The sequence below is a fragment of the Panthera tigris genome, chromosome A3 (assembly GCF_018350195.1).
Source record: "Panthera tigris isolate Pti1 chromosome A3, P.tigris_Pti1_mat1.1, whole genome shotgun sequence".
NCBI classification, from domain to species: Eukaryota; Metazoa; Chordata; class Mammalia; order Carnivora; family Felidae; genus Panthera; species Panthera tigris.
In genome coordinates, this window is record NC_056662.1 from 109,504,233 (window position 1) to 109,517,087 (window position 12,855).

Genomic DNA, 12,855 nt, shown 5'->3' on the forward strand with positions numbered 1-12,855 from the left:
GTATGGCCACCGTGGAAAACAGCGTGGAGATTTCTCAAAAAGTTAAAAATAGAACTATCTTATGATCCACTAATCGCACTGCTAGGCATATACCCCCCAAAATACAAAAACTAATTCAAAGGGATACATGCACTCCTATGTTTATTGTAGCATTGTCTACAATAGCCAAATTATGGAAGCAGCCCAAGTGTGCATCAGTAGATGAATGGATAAAGAAGATGTGTTTATATGTAAACACAGTGGAATATTTTCAACCATAAAAAAGAATGAAATCTGCAACAACATAGATGGAGTTAAGTGAAAAAAGAGTATAAAGTTAAGTGAAAAAAGTCGGAGAAAGACAAATACCATATGATTTCACTTATATGTGGAATTTAAGAAACAAAACAAAATGAGCAAAGCAAAGAAAAAGAGGCAAACCAAGAAACAGGCTCTTTATAAGAGAACAAACTGATGGTTACCAGAGGGAGGTATGTGGGGATGGGTGAATAGATGATAGGGATTAAAGAGTACACTTATCATAGTGAGCACTGAGTATTATGTAGAACTGTTAAATCACTATATTGTACACCTGAAACTAATAGAACACTATGTTAACTACACTGGAATTAAAATTAAAAGCTTAAAAAAAGTCTATATGCATGAAGAACATCATTAGCAATTTATTTTGTAATAGTGAAAAGTTACAGTCTGAATGTCCAACTATAGTGAAATGAGTATTAGGAAGTAAACCCTGTTAACAGTGACCTAACAAAGGTCGTATTTTTCTCACAAGTCTGGTGGTGGGTAGTCTTTTTCTCTGACATAAGCAGGTGAAGTTATTCAGTGATGACGTAAAGAAACTAGGCTTTTTTCAGTTATTCTCTTCTGCCATCCTTCACCCCCAGTGTGTTGGCTTATTGTCTTCTTTGTTGCATTATGGTTATAAAATTGCAGTAGTTACAGACATCAAGTGAAAAGTAGCAAAAAGGTTTGCTTGGGTGTTTTTTGTTGTGTCTCCTTTATCAGTGAATGATAAACTTCCCCATAAGTGCCATTCCCATGCCCAGCAGGTATCCATATATATCTCATTGGTTACATAGCCATGTTTGGCCACAACAGAATCTAAGAAAGCATGACTTTTGCTTTCTAGACTCTGTAGTGGGAAGTTACAAGGTAGAAAGGGGTTGGAAATGTGTATTTTGAGTAGCCAGTCCAGAAGATCTGTTGCAATGGTTAAGTAAGTATGGTAACTTGAAGGTCTGTAATAAACTCCATGAAAATGATGGTATAAAAACAGTAATAACACAGAAAATTAGATTAGTTACATACTGTGTTTAGCAGAATGCCTGGTTCTCAAAAACCCTTATTTTCTTGCCTCCTGACTGAACATTAATTTAAGTGCCATAAAGTAGTAAAACAGTATTTACATACAGAGGAGTTTTTCTTTAATAGAAAATAATAAGTACTCTTGGGCTTCAGAGAAGGGAGAGATTACTTTGAGCTAAATAGGCCAAGACTTGGCATTGGTAGAATTTGAAATTTCAGAAGAGCGTTTGGGGAGGTAGTGGGGATGAAGAGAGGAACATTAGCCAAAGTGTGGGACTGGGAGAGTTCAGGCCATATTTGAAGACTAAAATACTGTCCCCTTTGATTGGAACAGAGGATGTGTTCAGGAGAAGGGAATGTGGAAGACAAAGCTTCCAGGTGAGGTGGGAACAGATTGTAGATAGCCTTAAATTCCATTGGGAAGATTTTGGGCTTTAGTTACATAGCATTGTAGATTTATAGGTCCACAGTGTAGACATAATGAATGAATGTTTTAAATATGAAAAGTGTTGCCTCTTGAAGACTGTTTCTTTAGAGATTATATATCAATCGAAAGGGAATTAGATTGGGGTAAAACATGTTCAGAACTGCTTTGAAGTTTTCTGACCATAAAGAAAATGATACATTGTAGAAAACTTTTCATATGCAAGGAATACTTTCTGAGACTTTTTGTGAATCCTCAGGTTTTAAAATTCAGACCTCTTTGTGTGGGATCCTTGCTTCCTCTGAATTTTATTTCCTTTGAGAGTCACGTTTCATATGTATATATGAATTCCTGTTAAGTTAATAGTCTTCTCAGTGTTAATGAAAGTTTTATTTCTTTTGATGAATCGATTTTGCTCAGGTTGGAACACTTGCTGAGTCAGTTTAATGATTTTTTTTTTTTTTTTTTTGTATAGAACAGTTGGTGGACTTGTTCACATTCATACTTACAAGCTGTTACCAAATTTGACATTTTCTGACTAAGAGCTGTCACTTTCTTAGTACTTATGTTTTTCTTCACTTCCAACACCACTGCTAGCCGTTTGGCTTTCTTTGGGGTTGGGAGGAGACATTTTTGATAAAGAAGCTTAGTTTTTAAAAAATTATTTTAGAGTTACTGCTTTCGACCTTTGAGATGTGAATGCTTGTTTAGGCTAGCATTTACTCTGGATCTGGCCTCTAGCCTCACATCGTCTTAATGGAATGTTTTCTGGGTGGTTCTCAAACAGTGATAACTGTGAATATTACATCTTTGAATGTCAAGTTTATTATACTGCATATTCACAGATCTATCCCTTGACTGATATCTTATTCTCTCACTTCACTCTGTGTATGTATATGAATATGTACATATTTTTCTTTTTCCTTTTTCCAGCTTTATTGAGATATAATTGACACATAACATTGTGCAAGTTATAGTGCACAATATGTTGATCTAATACACTTGTATATTACATATACATGTATGTGTGTCTACACATGTAATATACACACATAGGTATATATACACACATATGTATATGAAGTTTCCATTTATTTGCGCAAACGTTAGAAACATTTGTAAAGATTTGAGATATAGGAGGACATGCTGTGAGAATTGATTGGTTGAGGGATAGAGGAACCTTTATAAGGAGTCAAAAAACCTGATGTACGATTATTTATATTTTGCCGTCACCTGATAATGTGTATGTAATTAATTTAGTGTTTTAAATGTGAATTTGACCAGTGGAGAGTTTCTTGTGTAGGGCAGTTTATATTTGTAATCATGTATTTAGGGATGGTGGGATTGCTGTGAAAGAATACACCCCTGTCTCTTGTAGAACTTCAGACATAATCTGTCACTTAAAAAAAATTCCTCATCTTTTCTGGAAAGGAATACTAGATAAATAAAAATAATAGCATGGAGCTTTTATGAGGAAAATTTCAGGAAACTCATCCATTTGTTAAAAGATAAAGCTAGCTGTAAAGTTAATACTAGATTAAAATACAGTTTCTGAGATGAACATCAGTTTTGTACTTGACCCCAGAATTGAATAGGCATCCCACTGTATTTTGTGTTTATTTTTTATATTCAATGCTTTTGCCTATAATTGTGTTTCTGGTTGTAGTTACATACAACATATGCTACTGGTCCATCTGTGTTGTATTCGGCATACAATGGTTCTTCTACTAGACTTGTTTTGTTTTGTTTTGTTACTATCATAGCCCTAGTGTCAATAACTGTGCCTGGTGCAAGGTAGGTGCTCAGTTAATATTGTTAAATGAATAAATGTGAATATTTTACTAAATTTACTACTCAAATCCTCAGTTACTAGGAGACCTCATTTTCTGGTCTTAGCTTTTTTCTTTAAAAATTTTTTTTAAATGTTTATTTACTTTTGAGATAGAGAGGGCACAAGCAGGGGAGGGGCAGAGAGGGAGGGAGACACAGCATCCGAAGCAGGCTCCAGGCTCTGAGCTGTCAGCACAGAGCCTGATGCAGGTCTTAAACTCACAAACTGTGAGATCATGACCTGAACCAAAGTCGGATGCCCAACTGACTGAGCCACCCAGGTGCCCCTTAGCTTTTTTCTATACATACGTGTTCTGGTCTTGCACCATCACTAGATTGGAAGCGCACTGTGAGTAGGAACCTGGTTTTATTTGTTTTTCCTTTTATCTTTACAATAATTTGGACTGTGGTGGGTAATAGGTATTCTCTAAAGATGTGATCTTAACTGAATGAAAAATGATCAATTTTATTTTTTTTATCACGAGACTACTAAAAATACAGTCATAAACAAGAAATTTGGCAGAGAAAACAGCTAATGTGTCTTTGTCTGTCAGCTTGAGGGCCTATATAACACTTTGTACTTCTGTGGCATAGAGAGCTGGGGTTCTGGGACAGCTCTGTTTCTTGCTCTTTAACGGCCTATTTGCTTTATTTTTGGCTTTCTAACTATGTCACAGATGGTGTAGGTCAGTGGTTCTCCAAGTGTTGTCCCAGAATAGCAGCATTAGCATCACCTAGGTACTTGCTAGAAATGCAAATTCTCAGGCCCATTCCAGACCGAGGGTGGAGCCTGGCCCGAGCAATGTGTGTTATAGCAAGTCCTCTCTTTGATTCCTTTACAGTACAGTCTGATGATGTCTCTGAGTGGTCACACTGTCTTTAGGAGAGAGGGCTGCTAGAGGCAACAGTTGTGTGCCAAAGAAAACCAGCTTGCAGCCAGAATTTAAGAGAGCAATATAATCCAAAGTTTTTCAGAGGGAACAAGTGTAGTTTATAAAGGTGTTAGGATATAAAGCAAATTATTGAAACTTCATTGTATGCTATTACTTAGCTTAAGTAAAGTGTATTATTCACTTTTATTTTTCAAGGATTTCTCTTGTTATTTGTGAGTTTATGCTCAAATGGAAAGTGAGAAGCTTAAATTGGTCAAGTTTTCTCATACTTCAGATTTTTGCAAAAGTGAGTGCTCTGCCCATTGCAGATGAGCAAGAAACAACTGAAAAGTGTCCAACCCAAGCTAATATTTTGCGCATTTTTCTTTTTTGAAAATGCTTTACAGTGATTTCAGTTTTGAATTTGAAACCTTTTAAGATTTAGAGTACAAGATAGTTTAAATGGTTTCAATAAATTAAATGGTACATTTAAAATAATTTGTTTTTAGATATTCCTGTGTGTGCAGATAAGCCTTAGATATAGCAGGTTTATATTCCTTATATATGTCCTCTTGACGAATTGGAATTGGAAAGTAATACAGAAATTAATTTTTGTTTACCATGTAGACTTAGGTTGTAAAATATCCAGTTATTGCTGTTTTTATGTTTTTTTATTTCTAATGGTTAGGAAATGAAGACCTAATTTTAGGTAAATAATGTAAAATCTTAATAAGGCTTGTATGCATTCTAACTTTTATTTTCCTTGAAGGTAATTCCAAAGTTTTCTTTTCAAAAATATGTGCCATTACCGTTAGGTTTCCCTGTACACATAAATGGATGTATGATGATTTACAATTTAAAAAACATTCTATCTGTAATACTTGAAAGCTATTTTCATACTTTATCTACTTGATCATATTGAATTTACTTCATTTTTCTACTTTTTTTCTTAAGATTTCAATTGCATGTCATAATCTTTTGTTCCTGGAACTCTGGAAAGTTCAGAAGAGTTCACTCCAAGAATGTTGAGGTGACATTAGTGAAGGCAGAAGTGAGAGTTTTAGAAAGTAGGCAAGTTGTAGCTTACGTAGTTCAGAGGGAAGTGAGCCTATGCAATGAAAAATTCAATTACTGAATGCATCACTTCCATATTACTGGACAGTATCGGAATATATTTGCTCCCTAGAAATCTGTCTCTCTTAGTTTAGAAGGAATTCTGCTATAGTGGTGTGCAGGGAGAACTTTTAAGGGGCCCTTTGGACAATGTATTGTCTGTCATATCCTTGTTGTAATACTCCCACTATGTTGCATGTGTGCCTTGAGTTTTCCAGGTGGTGATTCATTTATGGTCTTGGACTGTCATCTTAGTTCATTTGTGAGAATGCTGTGCTCTTTAGGGGCATAAACTCAATCTCTTGGTGCTTCTTTTTTTTTTTTTTCTCTTTTATAAAAATAATGTATTTGGATTGAAACATCCAAGACCAAGTCTACAAACTGGTGGCTTGTGGAGCCAGATCTAGTGACTTAATTTGGCTGTAATCGTTTTTAAGTTTTTCAGTTAAGGGACTTATATAGTATAGTAACATGCCTATAGGACAGCATTCAGAAGGCATAAGGAGGGACATGTACATTTAAAGGTAGTTTTAACTCTATTCTTCTTTCTCTCAGCCACCTGGTTGTTTTCTTTGAGGACATTCAGAATGGATACATATTTGTGAATCATTCCAGGGTTATTACTTATACAGAGAAGCATAATAGTATATTTACCTTTTTTTTTTTTTTAAACCAAATGGTTGCAAACTACATACGTTGTTCTGTGTTTTGCTTTTATTTTCATTTAATCTATCTTGGAATTCATTCTATATCAATATAATAAGAACTGTCTTCTTTGTAACAAATGGGTAGCTTTCCTTTGTATAGATGTAGCCCACTTTTTTTCCTATTTTCTTTGTTTTTTCCTTTCTTCCTTCCCTTACATTCTTTCTTTCAGTCTTTTCTTCCCTTCAGTCTCCATCTTCCTCCTGCCTTTTTCAGTTAAATAATCCAATTCAAACAATAGTATCTTACCATATTAGAAAAACCTTTACCTGGGATTTACCTATTATTTTGAAAGGGTAGAATTTATGCCAGTTGTTATGTTTTAGACTCAGGTGATTTTTATAGAGAAAATTAGTCTGTCAGAACATGTGTTTTCAGATCTTTTGTTTCTAACTTTCTGAGTAGAGTTTTCCAGAGGGAAAAAAATTTAAGACATCAGCTTTTTCTTCCTCTTTTTTTTTTTTTTAAAGATATTAGTTGAGGACCTGATTTTCTATTAGTTTTATTCATAATTAATGTAACCAGTTCCCTGTAGATGGACATTTGGATTATGCATACATTTTTGGGTGTAATTTTTCAATATATCATTTCACACATGTGCAAATATATTTGAAGGGTAATGATCTAGAATTAGAATTGCTGAGTAAAGAGTGTGTGCATTTGCAGAGTGGATGGATGTTACCAAATTGTCCACTGTAGTGAAACTGACAAATGCCTTTTTCCCCTGACATATTGTTTTATTACATTATTGAAGTTAGTCTGATAGAAAAGGGGAAATCTGATTATAATTTCAGTTGGTATTCTCTTACATGTGACATTAAACATCTTTTTAATAAGTTTGAGCTTTTTGTATTTCCTTTCTATCAACATGTCCTTTGTATGTTTTTCTGTTGAGTCCTTGGAGTCCTTGATTTTTATCTTATTGCTAGGTGCTCTTACTATATTAAGAAAAGCAAACTCTCGTGATTTGTGATATGACTACATTTTCTATTTTGTTTTGACATTTGTCAAAAAAAGAATTATCTTATTTCTCATAATAGTTTTTCAGTAACTTTTTAATTGCTATATGTGTAAATATTTTTTGAGATAAAATTTATTAGTCTTTTATGGCTTTGGGTTTTGTCTTATCCTCAGAAAGGCATTCCTAACCCTGAGATTATTAAAACAAAAGCAAACCCTACCTTTTTTTCAAATACTTCGGGGTTCTTTGAAAAATTTTTAATATTTGTTTTGATGTGAGAAATATTTTCCAGATAGCTGCCCATCAACATTTATTGAATAATCCATGTTTCCCCCAGTGATCTGCAGTGTCCCCTTTAGCTTATACCAAATTCCTCTGTATATTAGGTTGTTTTTTTTTTTTTTTTTTTTTGATTGCCCATACCATAGCTCTCTGTTCATGCATCAGTACCACCATTTAAGTGACTATAGAAATATGTTTTAAAATATTTCAGGAATTTTAAATAATTTGTTTATTTTGCTTATTTAGTTTTCCACTTATACTTTAGAATCATTGTGTGCTGTATTCTTTGCATGGCTTTTATTTTTTTATTGAAAGATTTATTCTAATCAGCTTTTTTTTGTTATTATAAACAGGATTGCTTTCTATAATTATGTTAACTTTTTATAGAAGCTCATTCGTTTTAATTTTTTTAAACTTTTTTAAAGTTTATTTATTTATTTTGAGAGAGAGAGAGAGAGCATGTGCATGCATGCACAAGCAGGGGAGGGCTAGAGAGAGGGAGAGACAGAATCCCAAGCAGGTTCTGTACTCTGAGTGCAGAGTTCAATCAATGCAGGGCTCGAACTCATGAACCAGTGAGATCATGACCTGCAAGAGTTGGATGCTTTACCGACCGAGCCACCCAGGTGCCCCTTGTGGGTTTTAATTTATTTTAATACGTAGCCAATTTACTAAAATTCCTCTATTTTCTTAAATACGTTTGTAGTCAGTTTCCTTGGATTTTCCATGTATCCACTTGTATCGTTTGCAAATAATTATGATTTTATTTCCTCTTTTCTGTTTTTAAACATTTCTTTCTTGACTAATGGCATTGGCCACCACCTCCAGAATATGGTTAAATATTTGTGATGAAAAATGGACATCCTTGTTTTGTTCCTGATTGTCAGTACCTCTTGGGTTTTTCCATTATGCATGATGCTAACTTTGAATTGAACTTGTATCTTATCATATTAAGGAAGTTGGTACAGTGTTTCAAAATTAAGAAGAAAATTTAGATCTTGTATTGACAGAACTGTCGCAAGGGTAATACACAGAATTAAAAAAATTTTTTTAACATTTATTTATTTTTGAGAGACAGTAAGAGCGTGAGCGGGAGAGAGGGGCAGAGTGAGAGGGAGACATAGAATCCAAAGCAGGCCACAGGCTCTGAGTTGTCAGCACAGAGCCCGATGTGGGGCTCGAACTCACAAACTGTGAGATCATGACCTGAGCTGAAGTCGGACACTTAACCGACTGAGCCACCCAGACGCCCCCACAGAAACCATTTGACGACAAGTTGTCAGCTAATCTGATAGCCTGTTGTTTCCCACCAAATACTTTAAAAGTGTTTATTTCCTATAAATAAGTACTATCTTATGTAACAACATATAACCATCAAAATCAGGAAGTTAACACTGGATATATTACTACCATCTAATCCTCAGACCCCAGTCATGTTTCATCACTTGTCCTAATAATGTCCTTTTGTACCCAAATCCAGTTTAGAATCATACATTATACTTGGTTTTCATGCCTTTTTAGTCTCCTTCAATCTAAAACAGTCTTTCCTTGACTTTTATGACCTGACACTTTTGAACATTACAAGAAACCTAATGTAAAATGTCCCTCAAGTTGAGTTTGCCTGTTTCCTTATGATGCATTTCGGGTTATGCATCTTCGGCAGAAATACCACAGAGGTGTTCTGTGATCACCAAGAAATAACACAGATATTCCTGTTAATCTTTTTTGTTTTTCTTTCCAGGTAACTCTATCTTCTCTGCAATCTTTCTCTTTAACAGTTCTGGGTCTTTTATTTTTGTTAAATATTTAATCCAATATGTGAATTGACAGGAAGATGGAGAAGCAAGTGTACTGGGAACGCAAGGAGTGGTTGGTGGGTTCAGAAATGAGTCACAGTAAAGACTTTTCCAGTATTATGGACTGAAGTTTGAGAAGCATCCAGGGACCACGATGGAGACAGAAATATAAAACTCGAAGGATATATAGTGGAAGACATTGATCGTTGATGTTATTATTACTTTGATTACATAAGTATGCTGATTAGATTATTATTTTTATTAAAGCCATTTTGAAGAGTATAAAGAATTCTATGCCAAAGCACTGTTTGGTCAAACCAGTTGGACTATCATATCCTTTTGTCAGGACTTCCATTTTTGTCAGCTTTAAATGAAATTATTATTATGCTTACATAAAATAATGATTGCCTTGTAGAGTACATAATTTCAAAAGGTTTTATGATCATTAAGTGTAGGTAGTGTAGATATTTGATGCCTTTTCCTTGTGTATACAATTGTTTTTGGACGATTTTTAATTCAATAAGATGGAAATAATCCTTTTAATTGCAATGTAACTTTTTAAAAAATATAATTTATTGTTAAATTGGCTTTCATGCAACACCCAGTGCTCATCCTAACAAGTGCCCTCCTCAATGCCCATCACCCACTTTCTCCTCTTCCCCACCCCCATCAACCCTCAGTTTGCTCTCTGTATTTAAGTCTCTTATGGTTTGCCTCCCTCCCTCTCTGTTTGTCACTCCTCGCCTCCCCCCCCCCCCACTTCCCTTCCCACATGGTCTTCTGTTAAGTTTCTCAAGTACTACATATGAGTGAAAACATATGGTGTCTTTCTCTGACTGACTTATTTCACTTAGCATAATACTCTCCAGTTCCATCCACGTTACTGCAAATGGCAGGATTTCATTCTTTCTCATTGCCAAGTAGTATTCTGTGGTATATATAAACCACATCTTCTTTATCCATTCATCAGTTGATGGACATTTAGGTTCTGTAACTTTTAAGAGCTTACTGAAACGAGAGCAAAAACAGCACTACCTTCATTTTTAAAGTTATAAGATGCTTGGTGAATTGGATTTTATGTTCATTATGGCATTGAAAAAACAGAAAGGAATGTTATTCAAATGGAGTAGAAGTAAGTTTAGTGGCTCACTCACTAAACCTTGGTTGGACAATCCACAATTTCTTAGGGATGTGGTAAGGTCATCATTAAATACAAGTTATTGCTTGTTAAAGCATTGTGGAAATATAAATAACATTGTCATCTGGGTTAATGTAATAGAAATGGGAGGGGAAAACATGAGAACAGTGAAATTGATATAGCAATCTTCGAGGCCCCTTAAATGCCCTATGTATTACTTTAACTAGTTAGTGTTTGCAACACAGTTTCAGTTCCTTAAGTGGAAGTTACTATTTCAATTCTACATGTCTTTTTAGATATTCTGGAGAGCCACTTTGCCCAAGCTGTGTTTCTGAAGACATGAGTTTTACAGTTTGTTTACATATTAAACCGTAGGGTTTGTTTTTGTTTTTTTTTTTTTGTCTTTATTCCTTGGAGTGGCTAGGAACCTCTGGAGGGCCATTGTCTCTGATTTTCCTTTTTTGAACTTTCACTTTTTTCCTGCATATTAAATCTCCTAAAAGGAGGTGGGGTGAAAGGTAGGGATTGAGAAAAGGCAGCTACTTTTCATTTGTAGGGGAGGTCCAGAATAAAGTCTTTCAAGACAATCTCAAATCCATCATAAGATTTAAATATGTAGTGAAGCTCTGAGAACTGTTACTTTGCGATGATATTATAAGAACTCATGATTTTATTTTCCCCCTTTCCCCATCTTCATTTTTTATAAAAGAGAAATCCCCTTAATGCCACAACATTTGAGCAAACTATACTGTATTCTTTGCATATGTCTGCATTTATATTGATTGTTTTAGATTATAGACTCTTAGAGGATATACATTACCTGTTTTAACATCCCTAGTCTGAAGTAAAATGTGTATTAAAAAAAAAGTTTTTTCCCCCTTGCAATCAGTGCCTTTCTATATGCTTACATATTTTGTGACATATATGTAAAGGAAGCATATTTGCATCTAAGTGCCCTATCTTCCAAGGGTTCTTTCTTCAGCTGAGTTAAAAACTTTTTTTGTTTGGTCCAAACTGAGTTTTGTCTTCTTCTTCTTTTTTTCTCTACTCAGGCCCAGATTGCCTTCCTTCAGGGGGAAAGAAAAGGTCAAGAAAATTTGAAGAAAGATCTTGTGAGGAGGATCAAAATGCTGGAGTATGCTCTTAAACAGGAAAGGTAATTCAGTGGGATGGAAGGCTGTGTTCTCTTTAAAGACTGGACTAATTTTTGTTATTCCTAAAACAAATCCAAATGTTAATACTTTATACTTTTGAATTACAAAAATAGTACCTGTAATGCACATTTACAAATGGTTGTAATATTGAATGTTATCGTGACTGTTTAATGGTCATGAACAATAAACCGATTTGTATGATTTTTTTAAAAGTTTAGCAACATTTTCCCCCTGCCCTGTCCTTTCTAAGGAAATTTATGTGCTTCCTGAGCTGTCATAATCCATTTCTTTATGGGATTGAACTCGTTTTTGAGTTGTAAAGGAAATTTCTCTAATGCCTTTTCCTCATCATCTGGTATTCAGTTTGGTGTATTTTCTTTGGGGAAAAAGCAGACTGGATTGAGAACTTTTTCTAGACTTTTTTGGTATTTTGTTCCTTTGCTATGAGCTATTCATATCTCTCCAGAAGTGAATCTTCTCTTTCTGTGTTGCTAGTGTCTAACCTCGGTTCACAGGGAAAGGACAATAGGTCATAGATGAGAGTTTAGGAAATTTTTGTATGAATTAAAAGTGTATATGTTTTAACAGGTGGTCTTTGGAATTTTTTGTCAGCAACATGAGACAGTTTTTTTGTTTTAGGTAATTGAGTACTTGATAGGCGATACTGAAATTCTCTATTTTGCTTGTTTTGATCACATGCTTTTCTCACTTTTTTTTAAGTTGATGAATGGGCTGTTTGCAAAACTGTCATAAAAAAGCATTTAACAGATAATATTTATGGATATCAAGAAATAGATTAAACTTTATTAGAACTCATTTTCACCTTTACGTGAGATCTTTAAATGGCACAAGAAATTGAAAACACGTTGACCTCTTGGTAAAAAAGAGATGATTCTTTTTTATTCCTTGAGAGTTTGATTGAAAGCTGTATTGGAGAGATGGTGTGGGTGAGGAACTACTTTTAAAAGTGTGCAATTTGGGAATATTTGAGATTTTAAGCAATTTAAATTACAGGTGTCATCAAAGAGAAAGAATAATAACATTAATGGCGACTTTATTAAGTACTGTGCACCAGGCCCTGAGGTTTAAAAACTAAGTAACTTGAGTAAGTAGAGTTGCAAAGTTGTAGTACCGCTGTGGTTCAGATCCTGCAGGTCTGTCTGATTCTGAAGTCTGTACTCTTTACCATCTGTCATCATACAGTAGAATTAAAATATACAGGTACTCAAGTAACCAAGGATATTGCATGCGCGCGGCGTGTGTGTGTGTGTG

At 34.6% G+C, this 12,855-nt stretch overlaps 1 protein-coding gene across 5 annotated transcripts in view; it reads left to right on the forward strand.

Annotated features, from left to right (window-relative positions):
• The window catches only part of STRN (striatin), a 90,654-nt gene that overhangs the window by 19,241 nt on the left and 58,558 nt on the right, over positions 1–12,855 (forward strand). For 4 of the 5 annotated variants that reach the window (XM_042982169.1, XM_042982170.1, XM_042982171.1 and 1 more), the window contains exon 2: positions 11,482–11,585. In XM_042982169.1, the coding sequence (XP_042838103.1) occupies positions 11,482–11,585 (104 nt within the window). Of the gene's footprint in view, positions 1–11,481; positions 11,586–12,855 lie in introns of those variants that run through there. The other variant, XM_042982174.1, reaches the window with a different exon arrangement.